The sequence below is a fragment of the Paroedura picta genome, chromosome 7 (genome assembly GCF_049243985.1).
Source record: "Paroedura picta isolate Pp20150507F chromosome 7, Ppicta_v3.0, whole genome shotgun sequence".
NCBI classification, from domain to species: Eukaryota; Metazoa; Chordata; class Lepidosauria; order Squamata; family Gekkonidae; genus Paroedura; species Paroedura picta.
The window spans coordinates 79140108-79166588 of record NC_135375.1 but is presented as its reverse complement, the minus strand read 5'-3'; the positions used below and the strand labels follow the sequence as shown (position 1 = coordinate 79166588).

Genomic DNA, 26481 nt, shown 5'->3' with positions numbered 1-26481 from the left:
CCTGTTTTTATCGATGAAAGATAATCCAAACTTCAAGTGTGAATAGCCATGATTTCCATTTACTGATTCGGTGCCCCTGACTCATCATTTTGCTCAGCATATGTTTGCAGTTTAGACGTCTAGTTGACACTGCTTCCATTCCCCATTGAACAGACTATTATTCTGTTCTTTATTTTTGCCTTCTCTTACCAGTACTTTTGTTGAGGGTTTTTCTGTAAAAAAAAAACTGGTTGATATAAACAATTTTACTGGGTCGTTAGAAATCATAGAATCATAGAATCATAGAATCATAGAGTTGGAAGGGGCCATACAGGCCATCTAGTCCAACCCCCTGCTCAACGCAGGATCAGCCCAAAGCATCCTAAAGCATCCAAGAAAAGTGTGTATCCAACCTTTGCTTGAAGACTTCCAGTGAGGGGGCACTCACCACCTCCTTAGGCAGCCTATTCCACTGCTGAACGACTCTGACTGAGAAAAACTTTTTCCTGATATCTAGCCTATATCGTTGTACTTGAAGTTTAAACCCATTACTGCGTGTCCTCTCCTCTGCAGCCAGCAGAAACAGCATCCTGCCCTCCTCCAAGTGACAACCTTTCAAATACTTAAAGAGGGCTATCATGTCCCCTCTCAACCTCCTTTTCTCCAGGCTGAACATTCCCAAGTCCCTCAACCTGTCTTCATAGGGCTTGGTCCCTTGGCCCCAGATCATCTTTGTCGCTCTCCTCTGTACCCTTTCAATTTTATCGATGTCCTTCTTGAAGTGAGGCCTCCAGAACTGCACACAGTACTCCAGGTGTGGTCTGACCAGTGCCGTATACAATGGGACTATGACATCTTGTGATTTTGATGTGATGCCTCTGTTGATACAGCCCAAAATGGCATTTGCCTTTTTTACCGCTGCATCACACTGCCTGCTCATGTTTAGTTTACAATCCACAAGTACCCCAAGGTCTCGTTCACACACAGTGCTACCTAGAAGCGTATCCCCCATCCAGTAGGCATGCTTTTCATTTTTCTGACCCAGATGCAGAACTTTACACTTATCTTTATTAAATTGCATCTTGTTCTCATTTGCCCATTTTTCCATTGTGTTCAGATCTCGTTGAACTCTGTCTCTATCTTCCGGAGTATTTGCCAGTCCTCCCAATTTGGTGTCATCTGCAAACTTGATGAGTAGTCCCTCCACCCCCTCATCTAGATCATTAATAAATATGTTAAAAAGTACCGGGCCGAGCACCGAACCCTGAGGTACCCCGCTACTCACCTCTCTCCAGTCTGATGAAACACCATTGACAACAACTCTTTGAGTGCGGTTCTCTAACCAATTCCCTATCCACCTAACGATCTGAAAATCCAGATTGCAGTCCTTCAACTTATCCATCAGAACATCATGGGGAACCTTGTCAAAAGCTTTACTAAAATCCAAGTAAATGACATCAACCAAATTTCCCCGATCCAAATGAAGTAAAGGGGTTAAAAAACCCAAAACGTTTCCACAGTGTAAGTTTGAGTGGCCTTTGAAACTACACACTTTGGGACAGTAAACACGTAAGAACTAGAATGACAACAATATTGCTTCTCTGATGTAAAGGGTAGGGAAACAACAGAGATGTGAAACACGTAAGGCAGCATGCATAAGGGAAAATGCTTTGATAATATGCAGTGTGTCATGGTCTACATCCCAGAAGCCCACAGTTCCAGGCCTAGTGCAAGACAGGGACATTACCCTAATGAATATGGGCTTTCCCCAGGGTCCTTTGTAGCTCAGCTGTATCATGTGAGAGCTTAGTGCAGGTCTGCCAAGTAGGGTAGAGAATTGAAGGGGGGGGGGGCTATAATGGACAATACCTTTAAAAGGTATGCGAATTCTGGACAGCCTCAGACCTTCAGAACTACCTTTATTTGGCACTAGTTGTAGCACAAGCCAAAGCAGCATAAGGTCTGAGTGGCAGGCAAGGCCTTCCAATGACCAACCGGTATAGAATAGGACCTGATGTCATTGCAAGGGTAGAGATTTTGGAGGTGAAGCCTGAGGAGGCGGGATGGGGGAAGGGAGGAACCACTGGTGGTGGGAAATGTTATGGAGCCAGTGATGACTTATATGGCAACTTTGCAGGATTTACCAGGGAAGAGATATTCCAGAGTGGTTTGCCATTGCCGGCATCTGCATAGCAACCCGAGGCTTCTTTGCTAGTCTCTCATAACCAGGGTCAGCCTCGCTTAGTTTCTGAGACCTGATGAGATCAGGCTAGCTTGATCATCCTATGCATACATATTTGGAAGTATGTTTAACCGGATCCAAATTCTATGATCAACGGTGCAATTTCCAAGTAGACACACCCAGGATTCATTTCAGTGGATCTTCAGCCCCATAAGCAAACAACTCAGAGACTTATGGTATCTTGACTACCCAGCTTTACTTTCTAGCCCAGCAATATAAATATTTAGCATGCAGGCTCTAATCAGGTGAGTCTGTGCAAGAATAAAGCTCATACATGTGTCACATGACTTCTGCTTAATTTTGGTGCAGCTGGCTCAGTCAGCTACTCCCCCGGAATTATGACCTAGATGAGTAACAAGCCTTTCAATTTTCCAGGGTTCCACTAAACGAGATATTACAGCAAAACCAATTTCCCTCCCACTCTCAAGTGACTAGGCAGTTGCAACCGAAACACCAATCCCAGAGACCGCCACAAATCCTGCCGGACCGCGAAACCCACCATGGGTATTTTTTGCGCCCTACTAAAAGGGTACCTCGCCCAACCTGAGGTCTCCGGAGCGGGCTCCCTATTGGTCGTCCAGCTCGGCATGCAAATAAGGTGATGGGGGGGGGGAGTCGCCGACGCAAGAAGCTGGGAAGTGAGGAGGCGAGCGGTGGGCGGAGCTTAGTATGCAAACGAACCGGTCCCGGTAAGGAAGGAGAGGGCGAGGCCTTCAGCCGGCTTCGGGGGCGGGGTTTGATATGCAGATAACCGTGGGCGCGAGCTTAATGGGTAGCCGCCTGAGCAGCGTTCTATAGAACCAGGCTAGTCCGCGGCCAACGGCTTGCCTGAGCCGAGCTCGGGGAAGGGGAAGAGCGCGAGCCGCGAAGGGAGCCGTCAAACGGCGCTCGTTTCCACACGCGCGCGCCCGGTTCTGGAAAGTTACCGTCGCGGCTCCGCAGGGAACATGGCGAGCATCAGACATGGATGCGAAGGGACGAGCGGCGGCGGCGGCGGCGAAGAGGTAACCGAGTTCCGCGGTGAGGGAGACGGGGCTGTCTGCGGGAGGACGGACCCTGCGTGGCGCAGCTGTGCGTGGGGATGAGCCGGGGCTCTTGCAGCGCTGGTGGACGAGCCGGGTGTGAAGACGCCTGGGACTGTCGCATTGGACGGGAGGGGCTTTTCTTCTTCCCGTGCCCACCTCGCCAAGCCTTCGATCCGGGTGGCCTGGGAGGCGGAAAGGATGGAGGAGAAGGAGGAGGAGGAGGCCCGGCGTTTGCTAGCAACCATCCCGCCCGCCTCTTCGCTCCTCCTCATTGGGGATTTGACGCTCCTTGCCTGCTGCCAACAGGTGCCAAGGTTGATCCTTCCGTTTAAGCGGCGGAAAGTGGTGGTGGGAGAACGGCCTTTTGAGAGTTTGGGCAGACAGGTGTCACCCCCTTAAAGCGATGAACCTTCCTCAGCGAGGTGGGACCAGGACCTCTTCTGTCAGGTTGCTTTCTTCAAAGGATAGCAATGATGTCCTGCACTATTGCATCCCAGGACAGGAAGGGAGTGTGCATGCAGAATTTACTATGTAGGCTTCACAACAAAAGGCACTTTGCTAGGGCATAGTTTGTTTTTAAAGGCATTCAGAAGGTTTCACTCAGAGTAAGAACAAACGCACAAATACTACCACTAGTATGTATTTGTAATCAGGTTTTCCAGAGGTCCTTTCTGTGTTCCAATGACTGAAATCTGTCTCTCACAGGTGTATGTCTAAATCTATCTAATCTTCTAAATATAACATAAAAGTAACACAAAGATCCAAGGATATATATTTAAGGTGAGAAAAACAGATATATGATAGGTGCCCATAGCACCTGCTTCCAAACCAAGCTGGACTTAGTATTCTCCCAAAAATCCATATAGGTAAGAACATTAAATACTTGGGTTCCCATTCTGCAATTGTGCAAGCTGTGCTGTTCAGAACTGACTTAAATTTAATTTTGGTTAATATTTAATTTACCTCCCATTTATCAGTTAATTGATGGTCACCTTTATTGGGACAAGGGAGCCTCTTGTGGCGCAGAGTGGTAAGGCAGCCGTCTGAAAGCTTTGCCCATAAGGCTGGGAGTTCAATCCCAGCAGCTGGCTCAAGGTTGACTCAGCCTTCCATCCTTCCGAGGTCGGTAAAATGAGTACCCAGCTTGCTGGGGGGTAAACGGTCATGACTGGGGAAGGCACTGGCAAACCACCCCGTATTGAGTCTGCCATGAAAACGCTAGAGGGCGTCACCCCAAGGGTCAGACATGACTCGGTGCTTGCACAGGGGATACCTTTACCTTTACCTTTTTACCTTTATTGGGACAAGTTGTCTCTTTACAAAGTGTACATCCTGTTGCAAAAATTGTTCTTGAGGGAGACTTTAATGCTCGTTTGGGTAAAAGCAGCACTGTTCTAGATGCAATTTTAGTAAGAAATATTAATGAAAACATAAGTCCTTTCAAAGATCCTAAAGCAAATGCCACATCAAGTCTATTCATGCAGTTTTGTTTAAATTTCGGTCTTAAGTTTTTTAATGGATCCAATATTTCTCCAAATTTGAATCAGCTTTTTGGTGCTATAGTAGGAAATACAGTGTTTTGAATGGAGTTCTTTAATGTTGATTTGTTCCAACTTGTTCAGCCACATAGGATTTCAGACCAGATTTGGAACAGATAGTTAAGACGTTTTTTGCTATATTCCCTTTGCTTGGTGAAGTGCACATGCGCATGAAAGCTTATACCCAAAATTAAACCTTGTTGGTTTTCAACAGACTTTGCCTTTTCCTTTCTTTCAGGCTTCTCAGGGCTCTGTTTTCTGTCTCTAGAACAGGCTTTTTCAACAGGGGTTCCGTGAAATCCTGGGGTTTCTCAACAGCCCTGGGAGAGTTTTGCTGACTGGGTGGAAGTTAATTAATTTTCTATATATTTTTTTTATTTTAAAAGAATTATTGAGTGATATGCCCATATATGGTTATGTTGACATGCATCTCCCTCCTAAAATGGTTAATGATGAGCCTGGAGGGGGTGGAAAGGTAAGGGGCCCCAGTCATAAAAATCCTCACTGGCCAAGGCTCATTGCACGTGGTAGTGACTGGAGTCCAGAGAGCTAAGTAGTCTCATTTGGGGTGGGCGGGCAGGAAGGGCCCCCAGGGAGTAAAGGAGCAGCAGTTGGCTGTCCCAGCCCTGTTCTTGCCCCAGCAGAGTAGGCTGCTAGTCTGTTTCTGGTATGGGGGAGCCAGGAGGGAAGACCGTGATGTCACATGTGGTGGGAGGGCCTTGGTGATGGCACTTGTGACATGATTTCCAGGGGCATTGCAGGGGGTTGTGGCCTGCTGACATTATTTCTGGGGTTTCCTAAATCCTAAACACATTTCAGGAGGTTCTCAATAATATAAAGGTTGCGATTAGCTGCTGTACAAGAACCCTGAAACTAATGTCCTACCCAAGCCCATCCAATGAGAGGTGAACTAGACATCACAGTGGCATACCCAAATGTATGTCAAATTCATATCATATTCAAATTCAAAAAACCTTTAATGGCATATAAAACATCATGAGAACAAGGGTAATTCATAATATAATTAATTGATAAAAATTACATAGTCTAGATAAACAAATAAAAGAGAATAAAATAAGCAGTAACCAACAGTAGATTCCTCCAGAATGCCCAGCAATCAGTAATTTCCACCAATTGTAGGTGCCCCTGGTCTAGACCTGATTCTTGCCTAGCCGACTGTCCTTTTGTATTACAGTAGCCAAGAATTTGGCCACCAGTTCCGTTATTTCTGGGGACCTATCAGCTAACAAATGGCTGGTTATTCTGTCCATAGGGCCAGAAAAGTCCATTGTGATAGGGACAACCAGTCGTTGTCTAAGCATAGAATGTGATGGGCAATAGAGTAGAATTAGAGTCAGGCTCTAATTGGCAAAATTTACAAAGTCTGTTCCCAATTGGTACATTGCTGTATCTGCCTGCTAGGACAGCTGATGGGAAGATATTTAATCTAGCAAGCATAAAAGCACGATGATGGAGTGGGTTAATAAGACTTTGCATATAAGTAGCTCCCTGACCTGTGTTGGAAGTAAGGCCGAAGAAGCAGGGGGGAAAAGTCCGATTGATTCCCGCTTCGATGGTCTGTCTCTCAATATCACGGATTCTCTAATAATATTGTATATTTGAAACTCCTCATAATTAGCCAGAGGCTCCAAGTTGATACCCAGAGTGTGAATTTTATGTTGGATCTGCCAGTACCATTTAGAAACAAAAGGATCACTTAGCAGATCATACAAGAGACTATTAGGAGTGGAGCGATAATGTAATTTTATCCAGAATTTGATAGTGGATAACCATGCTCTAGATGACAACAGACCAAGACCCAGCTCATTACAAAGGGTGGCAAGACTAATCATATTTGGAAGACTCAGAATACGACGAAAGAAAATTGCGGCTATACGATCCACTTCATCATTCAAAGACTCAATCCAGATTGGTATCTCATATAAGAGTTGATTAACAACCTTCGCCTGAAAAATCTGGATCGCTGCTGGCACAAACTGGTTCCCACTACGAAAGTGAAAACGTGAGACTGCACTTAACTGGTTCTTTGCCGCGGCAAGTGCCGCTTTCCGATGCAAGGACCAATTCATTTGGTGGTGAAAACTAACGCCCAAGTATCTGAAACATTTTACTTGCTCCACAGGATTTCCATTTGCTTTCCATTGGCTGCATTTTCAGGTCTTAGAAGATCATTATCTTAGTTTTATCAAAATTGATAAACAGGCTGTTTTGGGAACAAAAGGATGAGAATGCTGAGAGTAGACGCATGAGCCCAATTTTAGAGATGGAAAGAAGAATTGCATCATCCACATACAACAAGAGAGGAATAGGGTGGGAATTTAACCTAGGTGCATGACCTTCAGATTCAGCCAATTAATTAGGAAGATCTGCTGAAAATAAATTGAATAATGATGGGGCCAGAAGGCATCCTTGTCTCACTCCTTTAGTGACCGGGATCTTTTCAGTTAAGGAACGGTTACTGTCAAACCTCACTTGACAGCTGTTTGAAGTGTGTAATTTACGAATTAGGAAAAGCAATCGCTTGTCCATTCCCAGAGCAGCTAATTTATTCCATAATAGGGATCTATTGATGGAATCAAATGCTCCCCGTAAATCAATAAAAGCTGCATATAATTTGCCTTTTAGATGTAAGGAGTACTTTTCTGCTAGAAAGGATAATACAAGACAGTGGTCAAGTGAGGTACATCCAGAGCGGAATCCTGCTTGTTCTTTGCCTGGTAGATTATTAATAGTCATCCAGTCTAATAAACGTCCCAATAAGTGTTTTGAATATAGTTTCCCCAGTACAGATAATAGACTTATGGGGCGATAGTTGCTAGGAATGCTAGTGCTACCTTTTTTGAAAATTGGGACTATAACGGAGTTCAGCCATAAATTGGGTAGGACCCCAAATTTATCAATTAAGGTGAATAGATGAGCCAGTGGTTCAGACCACCATTCTCGGTTGTTTTTAATTAGGTCTATAGGAATGCCGTCAGGGCCTGGTGCTTTACCTGATTTCATTGAAGTTATGAGATCACAGATCTCTTCTTGAGAAATAGGAGGCCAGAGAGGTACATTAGATGGAATCAGGGAATCATCCAAGGCCTCTGTTAGTACCAATTCTGAAAAAAGATTTGAAAAATGTCCCATCCAATCAAAGGCTGAAATAGATGAAGAGTAGTTCACATTAAGTGGCTGAATGGAGCCCGATGGAGCCCAGAAGTCTTTAGTATTTCTTGATTGGACTGCTTTCAGTAATCAGGTCCTTCTTCAAGGCATGGTCATGTTCCTTTTCTGCCAAAGTAAGCTGGCATCTTTTTCTAGCCTCAAAATAGCTGGAGGCAAGCATAATAGAGAACTCGGAACGTAGTTGTTGGTAAAGTCGTCGTAGATATTTTTTCTGGGCCCAGTATTGGTAGTCAAACCAAGAGGATGTTCCTTTAAAATTACTGGGAGTATGACTTGATTTCATTGAATCCACAATAGAGCGGATAACCGTATGCTGCTATGGCTGCAACTGGTAGTTCGTCCTCAAATATAGCTTGTTTGAAAGACTGCCTCAGCTGTACAAGTCCACTGGTTAAACTGGGCTCTAAGGTCATTAGACCATTTCAATCTCACATGAATCAAATATGAGGTATGGTTAGAGGATGCCTTTGGTCTAGGACAGGGGCTCATGGGAATTGTAGTCCATGGACATCTGGAGGGCCGCAGTTTGACTACCCCTGGTCTAGGATCATCAGGTATTCCTAAAGATAGCCTCATCTGGGTGGGAGAATGCTCGCTTTCCGATCGAGTATCAATCTTAAAATCAATGACCTGTGGAACTAAATCTGGTGATACTAAAATAAAGTCCACCATGCTTGCTCCTCGAGGGGAGATAAATGTGAAGTCCCCAAAATTTATCTCCTGGGAGAGATCAGTTTAATATTCGAAGATTGTGTCTGGCACAGAAATCTGCCAGATAAGGCCCTGCTTGGTTGATTACTTGGTCTTTGGAAGCCCTAGGGAATGAGAATGAAGGTGGAATCAGCTCATTACAGTCCCAGTGCATGTGTGCTGTAAGCTTATCATTGTTAGCACCTAGCATTCAGGTCACCTACCAGGACAAGGGAAGCCATTGGATAGTTAGCCATTAAGGATTCTAAGCAGTTTCTCAATGTCGACCAAGCATGGGATAAAGAGTCGATTGTAGGGAAAGGAAGGATATATGCATTTATCAAAAGCAGCTGACCCATAGTATGTTTAACTAAAATTGCTTGGGCATAGGGAGGAGTTGCCTTTAAATACATTACTTTAAGAGTAGATGCCAGATTCACAAGGCAACACAATCCTGCCTTAGGTCGACCTTTAGAGTTGGTTTTGAAGGCAGGGCTGGTATATGAGGAGAATCTCGATATTACAAAGTCCCTCATTATCCAAGTTTCCTGAAGAAGCACAATGTCAAAAGAATGCAAGTATTTCATTAAGTCAGGGTCATTAGATTTCCTCCCCCATCCTGAGATGTTCCAGGATACCAGACATAGACTTGAGTCTTGAGTGACTGCATTCTGAGGAGATAGTCAGTCCTCAAGCATAATCAGATTGATGGCCTCAAAGGATTCTGGACAAACACAAATTCATATCAAACTCAGTTGGGGCAAAGGAGTATCAAGCAAAGCAGCCTCGATTCCTCCTCCCATGGTATGTTTAATGGTTCCATCTTTCAGGTGTTTGCAATGAGAGACTGGCTCAGGCTGTCTCTCGACTTCCTTAAGGACATCACTGTCTGGACAATTAGTTACATGAGAAACCTGATATCTTCCGATAGGAAGGGGGTGAGTTGGAAAGATGAGGTAATCTTCTAGAGCAGTCTAGCAAGAATGATTCCTACTTGGCCAGATTGGTTGCCTGACCCTGGTGGGCCTAAAATTTTAACAGGCCTAATGATTGGGAGATGTTATGCTAGCTTGGATTTTTACTGACTCACATCTATGGACTTGCTGCAGTATTATAGGAAAGATGACTTTGAATTGTGGCCCGCTTATACAAGAAACTAAGGATGCACTTCATAATACGGATCATCAAATATTAGGAAGTAGGCTAGTTTATGTTTTATGTCACTTGTCTCAAAGTGTTGTGTTGCATTTAATAAATTTCTGCCTACTTTATTTTTCTAAATATTTCTAATAAATATAATTTTTTTTTAAAGGTAATTGGTTATTTTCTTTTTCCTGCCCTGAGAATCCATGGGGTTCTGCTAGGAATTCCTTGAAAAGGGGAATCATAGAGATTGATTGCACAATCCTAAAGGAAAAAAGGGAAAAAGGAAATCCATTTGCTTTAATGGCCTTAGAATAGAGCTACTTAAAGTAAATTCTAAGTATACTTGAGCGTAACACATTATTTGCACTTTAGACAGCTGGGGAGTACAGTGTTGTATGTATTCCAGCTTTGTAAGCTTCCAGTTCATTAGTAGACAATGGAGTCTTTATTAATTAAAAAAGAGAGAAAAGAGTAATCTATTTAGGAGTGAAGCACGCACCTGTTTTAGACACTGGTTCTGAAAAAAAGAAATTGCCAGTGAGGAGTGGACTTGTACTTGATGGTTAATGAAACTAGTGTTCTGGATGCTGGACACTGGAACCTCCTACTGTTAAGATTCCTCTTGCATAGCGGAATTGAAAGACGTATCTTTTCTTGTGGGAAATTTGAGATTGACAGTTCTCCCCCTCCAAAATTAGGGACATGTATTAAGTGATTAATCTATATCTATATAAACCTTTATTGGCATAACCAGTGATTAATCAAAGAGTTAAGGTAATGTATCTTTGGGACGGGGGAAGCAGCAACTCTGTCCAATTTGCCCTTTTACTAGGCCCCCAGTTTGCTGCTGTCCTGTTTCAGAGCATCTGCTGTCATCAAAGAAGAAATGGAAGGTAGTGTGTGTGTGTGTGTGGGGAGGAAGTTGAGTGATGTTGCAGCTTTTTGGATACATGGCATTCTTCATAATACCTGGTACAATAACTTGTAAATTTAATTTACAATGATCAAGTTTAAATTTATAAAATATTTTGTACTACAAGTCTCTAAGTCTAGAGTTGTAAAAGCCAGGAAAGGCAAGTTTTCAAAAACTGGGGAATTAGAGTGAAATCATAGGTAAAGTAGATGACAACATTTTGTGACTTTCTAGTCTAATATAAAATGTTAATTTGATTTCTAAGCAAGGTGCTGATAAAATAATTAGTAGTATAAACATTCAGTTGAGATAAAAACCTGTATTTGCTGAGATAATGTGTAGTTCCACCTTAAACCTTTTCTGTACCAGGAATCCAGCCCAGTGCAGTACTTGTCCAGTCGTGGGGCTAAATTCTGCTTTTGGACAACAGCACAGCCTAGGACAGTCCCAGGCCCGGTGTTATACAGGCCCAGATATGATCCATATTTCCATGCCATGAGGCAAATGAGGGTCTGTGTTGCACCAGGCCTGAGGCTGCCCAGGACTGGCACCAACATCGTCTGGAAGCAGAAATTAGCTCTGCAACTGAACAAGGGCTGCACCAGGCTGGATTCCTGGTGTGAAAAAGGTCTCTGTTTTCCCATTCTTGTATGAGTTCAGGGATGCATGGTATAATTCTAAATCAATGGCATCAAGTAAGTTTGATAGAAGAAAGACAGCTGAGGCATTTTTCCTTTCTGCAAACAATAATACCAAAATACTAAAGACACTCAAATTTCACATTAGTAGTGATTCTGTAATTTGGATAAACTATGAAATAGTGCAGGTTTATGATTCAGAGTTCTAAAACCATCTTAGAATATTCATACATTTTTTCTGCATAATTATTAAACTGGTTAACAGGTTTGTTGGACTTTTCCTAGAAAATTCATATTTATTCGCTGCTTGTTCAAAAATGAAATGGGACTGCAGCTGTATTGTTCAAAATAAACTCATGTCTTAGAGTCCATAGGATTATGCCCTGATGACATATTAGACTATCACTAGGGAAGGTTGGAAATATTTTTCAGTGAAAGATTTGTATATATAAATATATTATATATTCTCTGACCTGTTACAGAGCTCTGTTTTGAAACAAAACTAGCAGTGTTTGGCATGCAGGTAGGCAAAATTTAATTTATTTATTTCTACCTTACAGGAGGAAGTCAAAATACCTTACAGTGTAAATAATAAAATACATAACATGCAGTGTAGAGCATCAAACCTTTAACAGCTGTAGTTCAGTACAAATCTGCATGATGTAAAGACATAGAACCAATTCAAAGGCTTTGCACAAGCACCTGTTTATCCTTTGTAGCTCGCGATAAATTGAGGTAAGATCATAGATATTCCAGTGTAAGACAGTGTAGTTATGTAGCCTGTGGTGGATTGCTTAATATAAAATGGAGTGTGAATCTAATATTTACATGACTTAATGGCTCAGATTATCTAAAAATCAGTTTATGGCTCAGATTATCTAAATTTCAGCCTCATGGCAGTTAATACATATAAAGCAATGGTTTGATACGGTTTTGAAATGAGCTGTGTATAATAAAGCAGAACAAGTTCTACCATTTTTCTTAAACTTAGAAGTCAAGTCTCCCAGAACACCTCTGCGCTATCACAATATTACCACATATGCAAAGAATTTGTATTCTGCTGTCCACAAAACCAACAGCAATCGTTATTTCTGTAAATTCTTGCGATCTTCACAGGTGAAAGGTACTACAGATAAAGATTCTTACAGATATTCTCCCTAAACAAAGTAAAAACTTAGAACGTAGAACCAGACATAAATAAATGAGGCTAAACCCTTGAATCTACAGCAGCCTTTTGCAACTTTTTTATAGTTGAGAAACCCATGAAACATTCTTCAGGCTTCAAGAAACCCCAGAAGTGGCACGAACATGCAGAAGAGGGTTGGGAATCATAGCTGTGTACACATCCACCCAGGACCCCTCCCCTTCCCACCCCTCCAGGTCCATCCTTGGCTATTTTGGGAGGGGTCAACATGACCATATATGGTCATATCAACTGATAAATGTTTAAAATTTAACTGCCATTTGGGAAACCCAGGGTTGCCAACTAACCCCAGGGTTTCATGAAACCCCAGTTGAGAAAGTCTGATCTATAGTATAGGCTAAATACTTCCTTCATTAAAAAAAGTAGTAGAAATCAAATCACTATTACTTTCAATCATGCAAACATAAGTTGACACAGTACCTTTCTTTTCTGACAATCAAGATTCAAGCAGTTCTCCTTTTCCATTGTGGAAGTAACTGAAAAAGTTTCAGATTATAGAAGAAGGGGGGAAGCAGCAGCAACATATTTCAAAAGTACTACTAATAAGTGTAACTAATTTATTTTTAAAAAAACTATTGCATTTTTATCCTGTTCGTTTTCCAAGCTCAGAGTGATATACATGAGACTATCCTATTTTGATACTTATAGATAAATTTAAAATAAGTTTCTGCACTCTTAACATGCATGTTACCAAGGGAGCTTCCAGCAATCATTTATTAAATCAATAAAGCGGTAATAAAGACTAAAATATTTACTGTTATCAAAAACATAATAGCAAATTACCAAGAATAAAATTTACATTTTATAAGAAGATTAGCAAGAGAAGGATAACATTTGTAATTAAAGGAAGTGGGAAAAGAATGGCAGGAGTCATTAATGAAAAACGGATAATGAAAAAAATGTTCTTCAAAAGTTCAAGCTTGTTGCCGGGCCAATGGCTGGGGAGTTCCATAACAGAAGCCATACAGCATAGAAGGTTCTGCTTTAGTTAAGTTTGCCATTCATCCCTGGGGCTGGGAATCCCTAGGCCCCAGTGGGCGCTTCTCTGCTACCACTCAGACAGCCATCGGGGTGGGAGGGGGGTAGAAGGAAATGCATATGATGTCACACACATCCTCTGTGTGCCCAGAAGTGATGTAAGCACATCTCCAGGGAATGCCTGGGATGCTCTGGCATTTGTGTAAAACTCTGGGGTCAAACTAGGGAGTGGTGTCAGAAAATCACCAGCAACATTGTTTCATAGCTGTTACGGGTCCACACTGCTGGAAAGTCCCCCTTGCCTGCCAATCCTAGCCTCAAGTGCTCACCCACCCTATTTCTGAAGGTAGGGGACATGAAGCATTGCCTCCGAAGCTGACAATAAATGACAGGGACCTTCATGTGGGAGAAGGCAGTCCTTTAAATGCTGTGGGACCGGTCTTTTTATGACTTCATAGGTTATTACTTTCAGTTGTGACAAGACGCAAATCAGCAGCTAGCATGGATTTTTCAGTACTGGGTGTGCTCCCAAACTCATAATGGTAAGAAATCAGGTGTAAACTGGGGAAGAAGAGACATGGTGACATTGCTGCTAGATGGAGACCTAGATGTATCATTGCTGCATTGTGCAGTGTTCTAGGAATTCCCCCAATCTCTGTAATCTTTGGTATATAGACACTCCTAAGCCATAGTGCAATGCAGCAAAATCACTTTCGGGTCTTCCCTGGGAGTTTCTAGAGCATCATTAGAAGTGCAGTGCCAGTTTTTCCCCACCTGCTCCAGTTGGCCACCAATGGTACCCCTTCTTACCCCTGTGTTTTGAATGCATTACAAATGTGATTACAGCATGCATAATTGGAAGCTAAATCATACTTCTCAGGATGGACTGTGACTGCTGTTCCATCCAAAGGCAGTTATTCCTCTGTTTCTATCTGCAAGTATTCCCTAGTAGCGCTCTCAAGCCACACAGTTGAAAAGCTGTGACTGTTTTGTCCCGTGAAACTAAGGGAACTTGGTCTGGAACCCAAGATACTTCTTTGCATGAAGTAGATCTTTTTATTTCATATGAAAGCAAATCTAAACAAATCTTTTGATGCTCCCAAAGAACATACTTGGGGAATGTCAGCATATACACTAAAGATCATTATGTCAAATATATACCAGCCCAGTGCAGCAAAGGAGGTTTCATGCAGGTTTAATTGGCCATTAGAGCATTCCCATGTACTGGAGCTGCCAGTAGCTTGGTATAAAATAATTGGAAGCTGCATAGATCTGACACCCTCCTGTCTTTGGTTAAAATGTACTGCACATCTTCCTTCAGTGGAATATTATTACAGTCCTCTTTAAAACACAGGTTTTGATTTTAAATAAGATTTCACGTGTTGTCAGTTGAACACAGTGTCTGCATTCAAGTAATGACAAGCTTTGGTTAGCTGTGGAAGTCCTCCTTCCTCACATTGAGTGTTGCTCAGGTTTGGAGATGACCTGTTTTGCAGCAAGCTTTCATTTGTTGCTTTGTCTGAACAAGGTATTTTTATTTATTTCTTGCCTACAAATCAGAGTTCCAGATTATTCTGTGGTTTTATATTAATTGGGAAGTCTTCCTTAAACAATTAGTGGCAGGAGGGTATGTAAATCAACAAGGCTTTTAAAGTCCAATAGTAGCCCATCACTAGCTATCCAAATATGTATTCCATTTAAGTCTTTCCAGTATGGTCTCACAAGTCAAAACTAGCTGAGATTAACTGTTTTTTGTAGATTCAAGTGAGTAGCCATATTGGTCTGAAGTTGCACAACAAAAACAGAGTCCAATAGCACCTTTATACCTTTATACTTTTATAAATCCACACAACCTCCTCTTCTTTTAAATTTATTTTATTTTGGACAGTGTGACTGTAATGTGATGGTAGTAATATGCAATGCAATTATGAATTTAATTCTCTGATCTCAGGACAAGATACTTGCCAGCATAGCTTGTCACTCTTGGGGATGCTTCCACGCTTGGGTGGAGACAGATGGGGACAGGACCTAGTCTCTTTTAATTATTTCTTCAGACAACTGGGAAAGTGTCTGCCATTAATTACTAATGTGGACAGTTTTATTTCTCCAATGTTTTGTGAACTACAACTGAACTCAAAAGGACTGATTAGCTGTTTAAGGAAAGAATTATCATATGGCATCATATGGCTTAATTTGGATATTATGACACAGTTTACTAATTTGTCACAGTTTGCTTTAGCATTATCTTTACAGTTTGCTTTAGCCTTATCTCTACAGTTATGATGGTTGTTCATTTAGTTTGAGGAAGAGTGCATGCACTCAAAAGCTCACGCTTTTGTTGGTCTTAAAGGTGCTGTTGGTCTTTGTTGGTCTTAAACAAATAAATCTTTGTTGGTCTTAAAGGTGCTGTTGGACTCTATTTTTGTTGTGTTTTTTGTAGGAAAGTTAACTTTTTAAACCTTGTTTTTTAATCAAATTATGTTTTACTGTTTTCACATATTTCAAGTTGTATTTTCAACTGTATTGTTAACTGCTACTGAGACCACAAGTGAGAGGCAGGATACAAACCCTCTTCCTATTTATTATATCAGCTTCCAGCAGGGAGTGTTTCCTCTGCCATCTTGGAACTGGGTTTCTACATGTGCTGCCCTGCACCTTTCCCCTATCATAGCAACACACACACCCTAAGGTTTTATGGCTGTAACTCAGGAAAGACAAACAGCAATCTATCTTGCCGCTTGCTGACAGGTGGGCAAACAGCCATCTTCATCCTGTTTGTTTCCATAAAGGGACACCATATCCAGTCAGCCTGAAATCTGCGTCTTTTATTGCTTTGTTCCCAGGAAAAAGGCCTGGGGATCAATATCTCCTTTGCGTTAAACAAGGTGCCTTCGCATTTCCTTATCATGACAAGTATCTCTTAACACAATTAGGTGGATGCCTCTGCCAGTACATTTGGTATAGGGTTTTGTTGTTGCCTTTAAGCTGTAACCAACTTATTACAGCCCCATAGGATTTTCAGAGAATAGCTGATTGTCACTGTCTACCTCTGTATGGCAGCACTGATACTTCTTGATGTTCTCTCATCCTAATACTAATGTGGGCTAACCCTGCTTAGCTTCTAAAATCTGATGAAATTAGGCTACCCTAGGCTATCCAGTTCAGGATTGATGAAGAGGAGGAAGAAGAAGAGTAAGTTCTTATACGCCTCTTTTCTCTTCCCGAAGGAGTCTCAAAGTGGCTTACGTCGCCTTCCCTTTCCTCTCCCCACAACAGACACCCTGTGAGGTGGGTGAGGCTGTGGCGAGCCCAAGGTTACCCAGTTGGCTGCATGTGGGGGAGTGCAGAATCAAACCCAGCTCACCCGGATTAGAAGTCCGCATTCCTAACCACTACACCAAGCTGATATAAAGGATCTGAACCTTAAGTCCTAGGCAGAGTTAAACTTTTCTGAGTCCATTGCAGTCAGTGAGGTCAGAAGGGCATAACTCGGCGTAGTAAATAGCATATAATCGTATGGTGGTTCATTAGATTGGCGCTCCAGTAGATTGGAATCCCAGTAATTGTTGCTCCAATCCACTGGAGCATCATTAGATTGGTGCGCCACTGGATTGGAGTCCTAGTAATGGTTGCAGTTATATGACTAAATGCTAGCTGCCTCCAGGAAGAGGAGTAGTTTTCCAAGATCCCAAACCCTTCCAAAGCTAGATCAATCATGCAAAGATTTCATTTTAAAAAGTGGCCACATGTTCATGAGGTGCTGGGGCTGAGCCAGGCACTTGCCTGCAGTGCTGGGCTTCCCAGCAGCTCAGAAGGAGGTGAAGGCAATAAGTCCTTTCCAGAGTAGAAAATGGAGAAGCCAGGTGAGCTCTGGGCAGCCAATGCGAGGGGGCCACGTTGTTTGAGTGAACTTGCTTCTGAGTCAGGGCTGGTGAAACCATGGGGTAGCTGCAAGGGTTCAGGGTTTCTTATGAGGTCCCACTGCCACCTGCAACTCCTGCTCACTTCCTTGTTAGTGCTGTACTAGGTCCTTCCTGGAGGTTGGCAACCCAAGACCTTGGGATGGGTGGAAGGAATGGCAGAGAGACTCATGCACAGATTTCTGTGTTGGACTCTCATAGCAAGGACATCAGTTTTCTCTAACCTATTACATTCCTTTTTTTATTCTTGACTTAGCACACAAACAGTAAAAGATGGGAGGGAAATCAGTCATCTGCCAGTCCCTTGCAGAAATTCAGAAAAACAGAACTCAGACAAGATGCAGACCATTATAAAGCTGATAAGATAAAAAACACCTAATTCAGTAGCAAGGGAGGAAACAAAGTTAAAAGTTCTATTATTTGAAGATTTTAGATTAATGCTACGAGTGTTTCATGAAGCTCAAATCATTTGCTAAAATCTTGCTCAGCCTTCCATTTCCGCCATCTTGTTTCATCATTGCAGCCAATATTGCCCCCAGAAAATACTGAAATTTGGGTGTACTGCAGATCTGTCTGTACATTTTTTAACAGACACACCAACTTTGCCACCTTTGTTTTCAACTCAATATTTATTTTCAACTTAATATTTATATTAAAAGTTTGTTACCAAATGTGCATTTGATGATAAACACATGTGTAACTTGCTCATGTCTTGTGGCTCTGAAACATCTGAAACTTGGCCTGTGTGGCTCTTAAGTTGAGTAAGTCTGGCCACCCCTGGTTTAGAAGATAAGAGAGGTTAAAGAAGTTAAACTTGCAACCTAAGAAAGCATACTTTTTGTGATACCTTTATTGATTTGAAAGCTGTCATGTTGGATATGTTTATCTATAGTATGGAGTTCTTTGTTTAGTATTTATGTAATCTTATCTGGAATACACAAGTGTATTAGCATGGCACTAAGTTTGTAATATGACTGTTACATCAGTGAGTCATCAAAACATAGGTGGCACAAGATATAACTGGCACATTTCAGCTAGACAATATAGCTTTCATTAAAGCATGTTAAAATATAATTTGGACTACCCAACCATTTTCTCTTTACACCTAAATAAGTCAACATCTATGCAAATAAGTCATGTTTATCCTGCTTCACAAGAATCTGGAAATATATCAGCCATGATATATTTTACAGAACATGAAGAAGAAAAAAACATTCATAATTAGTTTGACGAAGTGAAGTTTAAAAACTGCAGGAGAAATTCCACTAAGGTGGAAGCTTTGAAGTATTTTGGTAGGAATTTAAGTATATGCTTAATATGATTTCAAAATATTTGACTTCAGCTGGTCATGGTTGTGACTTTCTTTTTAAATTGGTTGTGTGACATTTCAGAATGAAACCTATATCAGAATAGTTAGAAGTGACCAGTTAAAATGTTCTTAAATAAAAGCTACATACAATGTAATTTTAAACAACAGACAAATTAGCATCAGAAGTATCTACACCATTATGACCGTTTATGCACTGGAGGTTTCATGCCGGGCTGCAGGCTGGAGTTTTAGTCATGGCAGGTTGCCCCACCTCTTCCTGCACCCACACGGGGAAGCATTTGGCCCAGAAGTTCCCAGTGCATAAACGGTCTATAAGGATTTGTGGCAAACTAATTAAGAGCTTTATGCAACAGTAGAAATCCAGTTAAACTTGCCTGCATGGATGTGGCAAATTGACTTGACACTAATGCAATGAACACTGTTTAGTGGTTCTGCTGACTTTAGGCTCAGAATTGTGTCTTTAGAGCAGTGGTTCTCAACTTTCCTAATGCCACGACCCTTTAATACAGTTCCTCATGTTGTGTGACCCCCCAACCATAAAATGATGCAGGTGTTCTTTCATAGAAATTAAATCGAAACTCACCAATGGCGTGAAGATCCTTTGTATTTCGGGGTTTCTCAGTTCAGCTCTGCCTCGTGTTCCGCCAAGCTGCACCACCAGCTGGAGCACCTGGTGGGAGACTGTGCTGCACTGGAGGCACTGCTGGAGCGGCTGGCAGCTGAGCACGGGCACCTGCAGGAGGAGCAGCAACGGTAGCAGCACCCCCCCCCCAGCCAAGCTGCTTGCCCTGCCACGACCCCTGTGAAAGGGTCGTTCGACTCCCGAAGGGGTCCTGACCCCGAGGATGAGAACCACTGCTTTAGAGGATGTTCTCAGAGTAAGCCTAATTATAAACATGAAACTTACTTCTGAGTAGCCCTGTTCATAAGGTGTTTTGTTCATAAGGGTGTAATTCTGTGCACAATGACCTTAGAATAAGCAGCTGGAAAGGCAAGGAGACAGTGACCGTTTATGCACTGGAGGTTTCATGCCAGGCTTCAGGCTGGAGTTTTAGTCGTGGCAGGTTGCTCTATCTCTTCCTGCACCCACACGGGGGAGCATTTGGCCTGGTGCACCTTATCCAGCCCCGATTTGTGCTCCTGCACGGGAGCTGGGGCAGTAAAGTTCCCAGTGCATAATCGGTCAGTGCAAGGACAGACAAACAGAGGTGGCCCAAATGACAAAATTGTAGCTTCATGGGAATTGTTGTCATTGAAATGCTTTTATGAATTGTGTATTATAACAGAGAAACTTGCTTCTCTTCATTTAGAACCAAGGCCACAGTGGTAATGCTGTGGCATCTACAAAGATTCTTGAAGACAATACAGGTCCAGTATACACTGACTCGTAATATGTTAGTGGTGCTGAAAAGTCCATCACTTTTTCTGGCCTTAAGAAGTTTTGGATGCTGGACCCCAGTACAGAGAGCCTGTAGCTAGTCTGAAGCAATTATGGAACTTAAATAGCACTCAAGTACATTCTTGCTATTGAGTTTGTGTGGAAAATATGCCATCTAAATATATGAGATGAGGAACACAAAGATACCTGTTACTTTCATGGCAACAAGGAAGAGGATATATACCAGATTTTGTGACTGACTAGAGAGAAACTGTTGAAGAGCGCCTTTTAATTGTTGTATAAGCTCATGAAAGCTATAGCTTAGGGGTCAACAATATTTTTCTTTAATAAGAGTTACTTTAGAGTAATGAAAAATATCTAGAGCTTATCACAGTTTGTCCTGTCCTAGAAACAGAACATGAACTAGGAAAAGCATCTGAAAGGTTGCTCTCATCTAAGCATTACAGAGAAATCATCTGAAATAAAGCCTAAGGCAGATATTTTCATAGTCTTTTCTTGGATCTTAGGAGATACATGAGTTATTCTTCAGTAGCCAGGGAGCAGAAAGGTCTTTTGACTTATCAATATGAATAGATAAAGATGTGACCTTGTACTGATTCAGTATTTTTCAGTGTTCTTGTACTGTGGTAGAAGGAATACTGGAGAACAGTCCTTCCCAGAATGTTGCTATTTAAACTGGAAAATATAAGGAACCTTTAAATTTGTTTACACTTCTCATATTCCATCTTCTAAGCTACATGGTGACTGATATATCAGAGTCTTACAGCAGTACACACAAATCTACATCAGAAAACTAATCCTTTCTGGTCCAGTAGACCCACAAAGAAAAATACTGGTTCTACTTGTTTAAATTGGACCCAGGGTCTGCATGCCAACTGTTTAAACCACACTACAGGAGAAACTGGCACCAAAATTTGCTGTGCTGCTGCTAGCAGATTGCTCTCTGCAGCACAGCGGCTTCTGGGACTGACTTCTCCTGCAGCCTAGTTTAAACAAGGCTGCATAAGAAGCCAGTCCCAAGCCCAGCTAGCGAACGCAGTCTGCTCTCCTTGGCACAGCTGACCTTGGGCTGTCTTCTTCAGTCCCATCAAACGTTAAAGCCCAGCAAACAACTGAAGGGCAGGAGCAGATTGCTGTTTGCTGTTTTCAGATCTATCAGTAATTCCCAAATATATCCAGGATTTTCTCATGATTGCCCCCCTCCCCCTGAAAAATACATTTAGGAAGCCAAAGTATACCTGAAAAATACACATATTTGGGTAGATCCAAATGCAAACTGCTAGTCAGATCTAGTAGTTTCTAATGGAATTTGATTCTGGCTGTCCAGGATGTTTCCCGGATGTCCCAGGCCCACTGGGAGACCACCCCACCTCACTGAGGAAGAAACCAACACAACACAGCTTACTGGAAGGCCAAGAGAGACCCCCCTCACCTCAGCCAAAGAGTAGGCAGCTTAGAGAAGCTGCCAGCAGATGCCACCACCTCCTGGAATTGGAACAAGGGCTGCGGAGGGAGTCCAACTGCAGCAGATTGGTTCCGCTCCATCAGGCAGCAATGACACTGAGACCTGCCTCCCTGGCAAGGTGGGAAGCCAAGGAACTGTTGCTGTGGTCTTGCTATCCAACCCAGAGCTCCAGGGACATGGGGATGCAAGACTACAGGGGTCCCCAATGCTGCCCAAGCAACCTGCCAAGCCCAGCCAGCTGGAGCCAGCACAACAAGTCTGCCCCACAGTTCCCCAGGCAGCGTGAACCTGGCCTCATCCATGAACCAGGCAAATGTAGGTGGGAGGTAACTGGGCATGAGGGGGAAGGGTGGGGCAGAAAGACCTCTACGAGGTCAAATTGCTCTATCTTTCAAAACAAACTTTTTGAGAGGATATCTTCTAATTGCTCACTTTCAGATTTCCCCCTTCTTCAGCACACAATTTCTGAATCCTGATTTATTGCACCCTCTCTTGAAATGGTTCCAAGTGCATTTGCTTTCCGCCTAGACAGAAGTGCATTCTTAAAGGCCCTATCCATACTGTTCCCATTTTCCTTTCATAACCCTATCTTAGCTATTATTTTCCCTTCTTTGACAGCCATGTTTTTTTAGAAGGCTATAAACAATAGGTTTATTGTCAATGAAATCTGCATACAATGGGATGCCCAGTCACAGGCCTGCCATGGAGATGAGAATCTGAGATTTCTAGGATTTCCCAAGACTTGTAGGATACCCTGGCTCCTCTGTCTGTGTGATAACACTTTGAAATTTGCACTTGAGGGCTGGCTTTCTATGTAAACACTAGTAATAGTCATTAGTCAGGAGTACTTCCTTATTTAGCAAGGATTTAGCATTTTTCAATTTCTACATTGTTCCCCCAAACTCTTCAAATGATGGCAGTCCTGAAATCATTCTTTGAAACAATTGGACTGCAACTTGGAAGGCTGCCGTCCTTGTACGTGTCCTTATCAAGCTCTCTACTGGGCTTTTTAAAGCCTGCTTTCTTAAATCACTGTTGCTTTGACAGGAATGAAATATTAACTGTTTCCTTTAGACCCAAAATGAATAATTATTTTTCAGTATTTATACATCTGAAATAGGTGAATTGTTTCCTCAAGAAAACGATTGCTTGAATTCCGTTGTATGTTTTATGTTTTGCATAAAGCTTTTTCTAACATAATGACAGGTTCTTTATGTTAACAGTACAAAATATATATTCTGATGGGTAGCCATGTTGGTCTAAAGCAATAGAACAAGGTTTGCACACTTCATCATGCACACAAAACCTTATACCCAGAATGAAACTTTGTTGGTATTAAAGGTGTCACTGGACTCAAACTTATAGTAAAAATTATGCTCCAGAGACATCAAATTCTAAAATAATTTGTCTTTAGGTCTGTGTTTCTCAGTTCCATATGATTGGTTAAGACACAGATTCATATTTATCACTACCATATCTTTTACATTCTGAGAAAGACTGGCTGAAGGTGGGTTCTCCATCTTTGGAAATTCTTAAACAGAGGCTGGATAGCCATCTGACGGAGAGGCTGATTCTGTGAAGGTTCAAGGGGGTGGCAGGTTACAGTGGATGAGTGATAGGGTTGTGAGTGTCCTGCATAGTGCAGAGGGTTAGTCTAGATGACAAAGGAGACCCCTTCCAACTCTATGATTCTATGGATGGAAAAGCAGATCTGACCAGAAATATTAGTTATCCCTGATTCTCAAGATAGAAGCTTGGTGTGAATGTACAATCTATGAAAAGAAACTTGCTACTTTATTTTTATAGCAAGATAGCTGCTATCTTTAACTTACTAATAATGAATTCTTGCTAAATTTACAGGAGAGCTTTGAAGATGCCTTTGAAAACATCCCAGTGTAAGTGAGATTTTATTGTCTTATTCTGCAAGTAGAAGAGAAAGGGAATAGAAAGGTATAAAACAAATCTAAAAGTTGAACTGTCTACTTTGTTCTTTCAACCTTCAGTAATTGCCTACACTGTTTCTCCTTCATTCCAGCTCTGCTACTCCTTTTTCTCTCCAACACATGATTACTGACTGAAGGGAAGGATCTTCAGATCAGAGCTGACTCATGTTTAATTTACACTATTTACCATTTCTTAATAATTACATTTAAAAGATGGTCAAGAACATCATAAAAAGAAAATGGGAAAGACCTGTGTAATTGGTCCTGTCCTTGTAAAGTTGGGTCTTTAACCATCCCAAGAGGAACATGGGATGAAGGTAGCAAAGTATGCTCCTATTGAATGGTAAAGAACCACTTAAACGATTCAAAGACAATCTGTGATCAATTTTGAAAAGTTGTTTGTTTATTCATTTATTTGACTTATAAGGCTCATGGCGGGTCACGAGGATAAAACCCCCATAAAAACCACCTAATACAATAAAATCTCCTAAAAAGCCCAGCAACCCAACCTAACCCAACCAATCCAAACCAAGCAACGGTGGCATTATACCACACAGCTCATAACCCAAGGGAAGGAGAACAGAATCACCGCAAACATAACCCTGGGGGGGGGGAGGGTACGATCTACTGCGGAGGCGCTGGCCTCAACCATAAGCCTGGCGAAGAGCTCCATTTTGCAGGCCCTGCAGAAAGCTGGTAAATCCCGCAAGGCCCGTAGCTCTTCCGGGAGGTCATTCCACCAGGTGGGGTCCAGGACTAAAAAGGCCCTGGTCCTGGTTGAAATGCATTATATAAATACCAAATGTTAATGATTGATAATATCCACCTTTATATAGCATTAAGGTAAGAAGAAATAATTATATCACTCTGGTTGGCCAACTTGCCCTGCAGGATGGGAGTGACAGTAAGACATTTCACAAAGCTTGGGCAGGGGAAAAATGGACAGATGTGACACACCTCCACTGTTGGAGAATAAGGCTTAGATGGCTACATATAGGATTTAAAGTCCAGTGTTCAGGAAGATGGAAGGGGAGAGCAGTAGTGGAGAGACAGGGTAAGGTGCCAACACCTGCAGTAGAGATGAAGCCACCAGAATAGGAAGGACTGAGCAGGGTTTGAGAGAGAACCCAGACACCTAAGCAAACTAGAGACCATGGTAGAGGCTTGCAGATTGCAGTTGGGAGTGAATGGTGTGGGTGTGTCCCTCCTGGGCTATGGGCTTTGGCCAGTCTTTACCAGCAACTGTTTGTATTCTAAGGCACAGACAGACAGATCAGCATCAGTCCTGTGAGTCTGGAAAGTGAAAGAAGATCTAAATAAAGAATATTTACAGCCTGAAACTGTGAACAAGTAAATGGCTGGAGAGACATGGGAATTGAAGTGACTTATTTCAAGCTTGGCTTGGCAAATAAAACACCAATATTAAAAAAACTTACTAAGGTCAAAACTGAAAAAATGGAGACAGAAGGAGCAGGGGGGACACCTGTGTACTGTGAATACCCCATGTGTATTATGGCAGGGGGACATTACGGTGTCTGTGGCCTAATTCACACAAGAAGGGAAATGATGCAGAACTGGGAAGAATTGATTACTATGAAATCTCTCCCTAAGAAAAGTCTCCAATTTGATTTTCCCTTCACATATCTGAAGGCATGGCTCTGGAAAGCTCATTAGTAACCACTCTGCTACAATTCCCAAAGGTCAGTCCTCTTCCACACTCAACGAACATTCCAAACCACAGGTTCTTCACACCCATCTCTCCACACCCATGCCCTCATTTGTCACCACGGCATCACAACCTCCAACACAACACACACATTCAACCCCATGCCCTTACAGCCTGGAGAGCTGCTCCCCTTCCTCTTCGCACGGCCAAGCTCTAGTGCCCGTTGTAATCCTGGATATAACAGGCTTTGCCCCTAGTAAATAAATAAAATAATAATACATTGAACTGGTTTGAGTTTCTTAACACTTCAGGAGAATATTGCAGTTGCTAAAATGCCTGCTGTGGATCCTTTGAGTATCTCTGTCTGAATGATTGGAGCAGATGTAACTATAGTGTAAGGCTTGGCTGTAGACAATAGATTGTTTGATGTGGTTGGTGTGATAGCTGGAGGCATGTAGCTATGTTTACTGGCCTTTCAGTTTCCAGTGTAATGAAGTAGTTATGCGTCCCACATGTATCTGTATTGTGGTGTCCAGGAAGTTTATTTCTTGGGTGGAGTACTTCATATTAAGATTGATAGTGGGGTGGAAGCTGTTGAAGGCCTAGCGAAACCTTTCAAGGGTTTCCTTTACATGGGTTCCTTCAGACTATGAATATGTTATCAATGAATCTCAAGTAAAGAAGATGTGCCAATGAGTTTGTTGTTGTTATGTGCGAAGTCGTGTCCGACCCATCGCGACCCCATGGACAATGATCCTCCAGGCCTTCCTGTCCTCTACCATTCCCCGAAGTCCATTTAAGTTTGCACCTACTGCTTCAGTGACTCCATCCAGCCACCTCATTCTCTGTCGTCCCCTTCTTCTTTTGCCCTCGATCGCTCCCAGCATTAGGCTCTTCTCCAGGGAGTCCTGCCTTCTCATGAGGTGGCCAAAGTATTTGAGTTTCATCTTCAGGATCTGGCCTTCTAAAGAGCAGTCAGGGTTGATCTCCTCTAGGACTGACCGGTTTGTTCGCCTTGCAGTCCAAGGGACTCGCAAGAGTCTTCTCCAGCACCAGAGTTCAAAAGCCTCAATTCTTTGACGCTCGGCCTTCCTTATGGTCCAACTCTCGCAGCCATACATTGCAACTGGGAAGACCATAGCCTTGACTAAACGCACTTTTGTTGGTAGGGTGATGTCTCTGCTTTTTAGGATGCTGTCTAGATTTGCCATAG

The 26481-nt window shown here is 42.4% G+C and overlaps 1 protein-coding gene across 4 annotated transcripts in view; it reads left to right on the top strand.

Annotated features, from left to right (window-relative positions):
• Nucleotides 1-2906: 2906 nt before the first annotated feature.
• Nucleotides 2907-26481, top strand: part of TTC39B (tetratricopeptide repeat domain 39B) — a 78233-nt gene continuing 54658 nt past the window's right edge. Inside the window, exons 1-2 of one of the 4 annotated variants that reach the window (XM_077345105.1) lie at nt 2907-3225; nt 23520-23554. In XM_077345105.1, the coding sequence (XP_077201220.1) occupies nt 3169-3225; nt 23520-23554 (92 nt within the window). In that variant the 5' untranslated portion in view covers nt 2907-3168. Of the gene's footprint in view, nt 3226-13762; nt 13892-23519; nt 23555-26481 lie in introns of those variants that run through there. The other 3 variants (XM_077345107.1, XM_077345108.1, XM_077345106.1) reach the window with 3 other exon arrangements.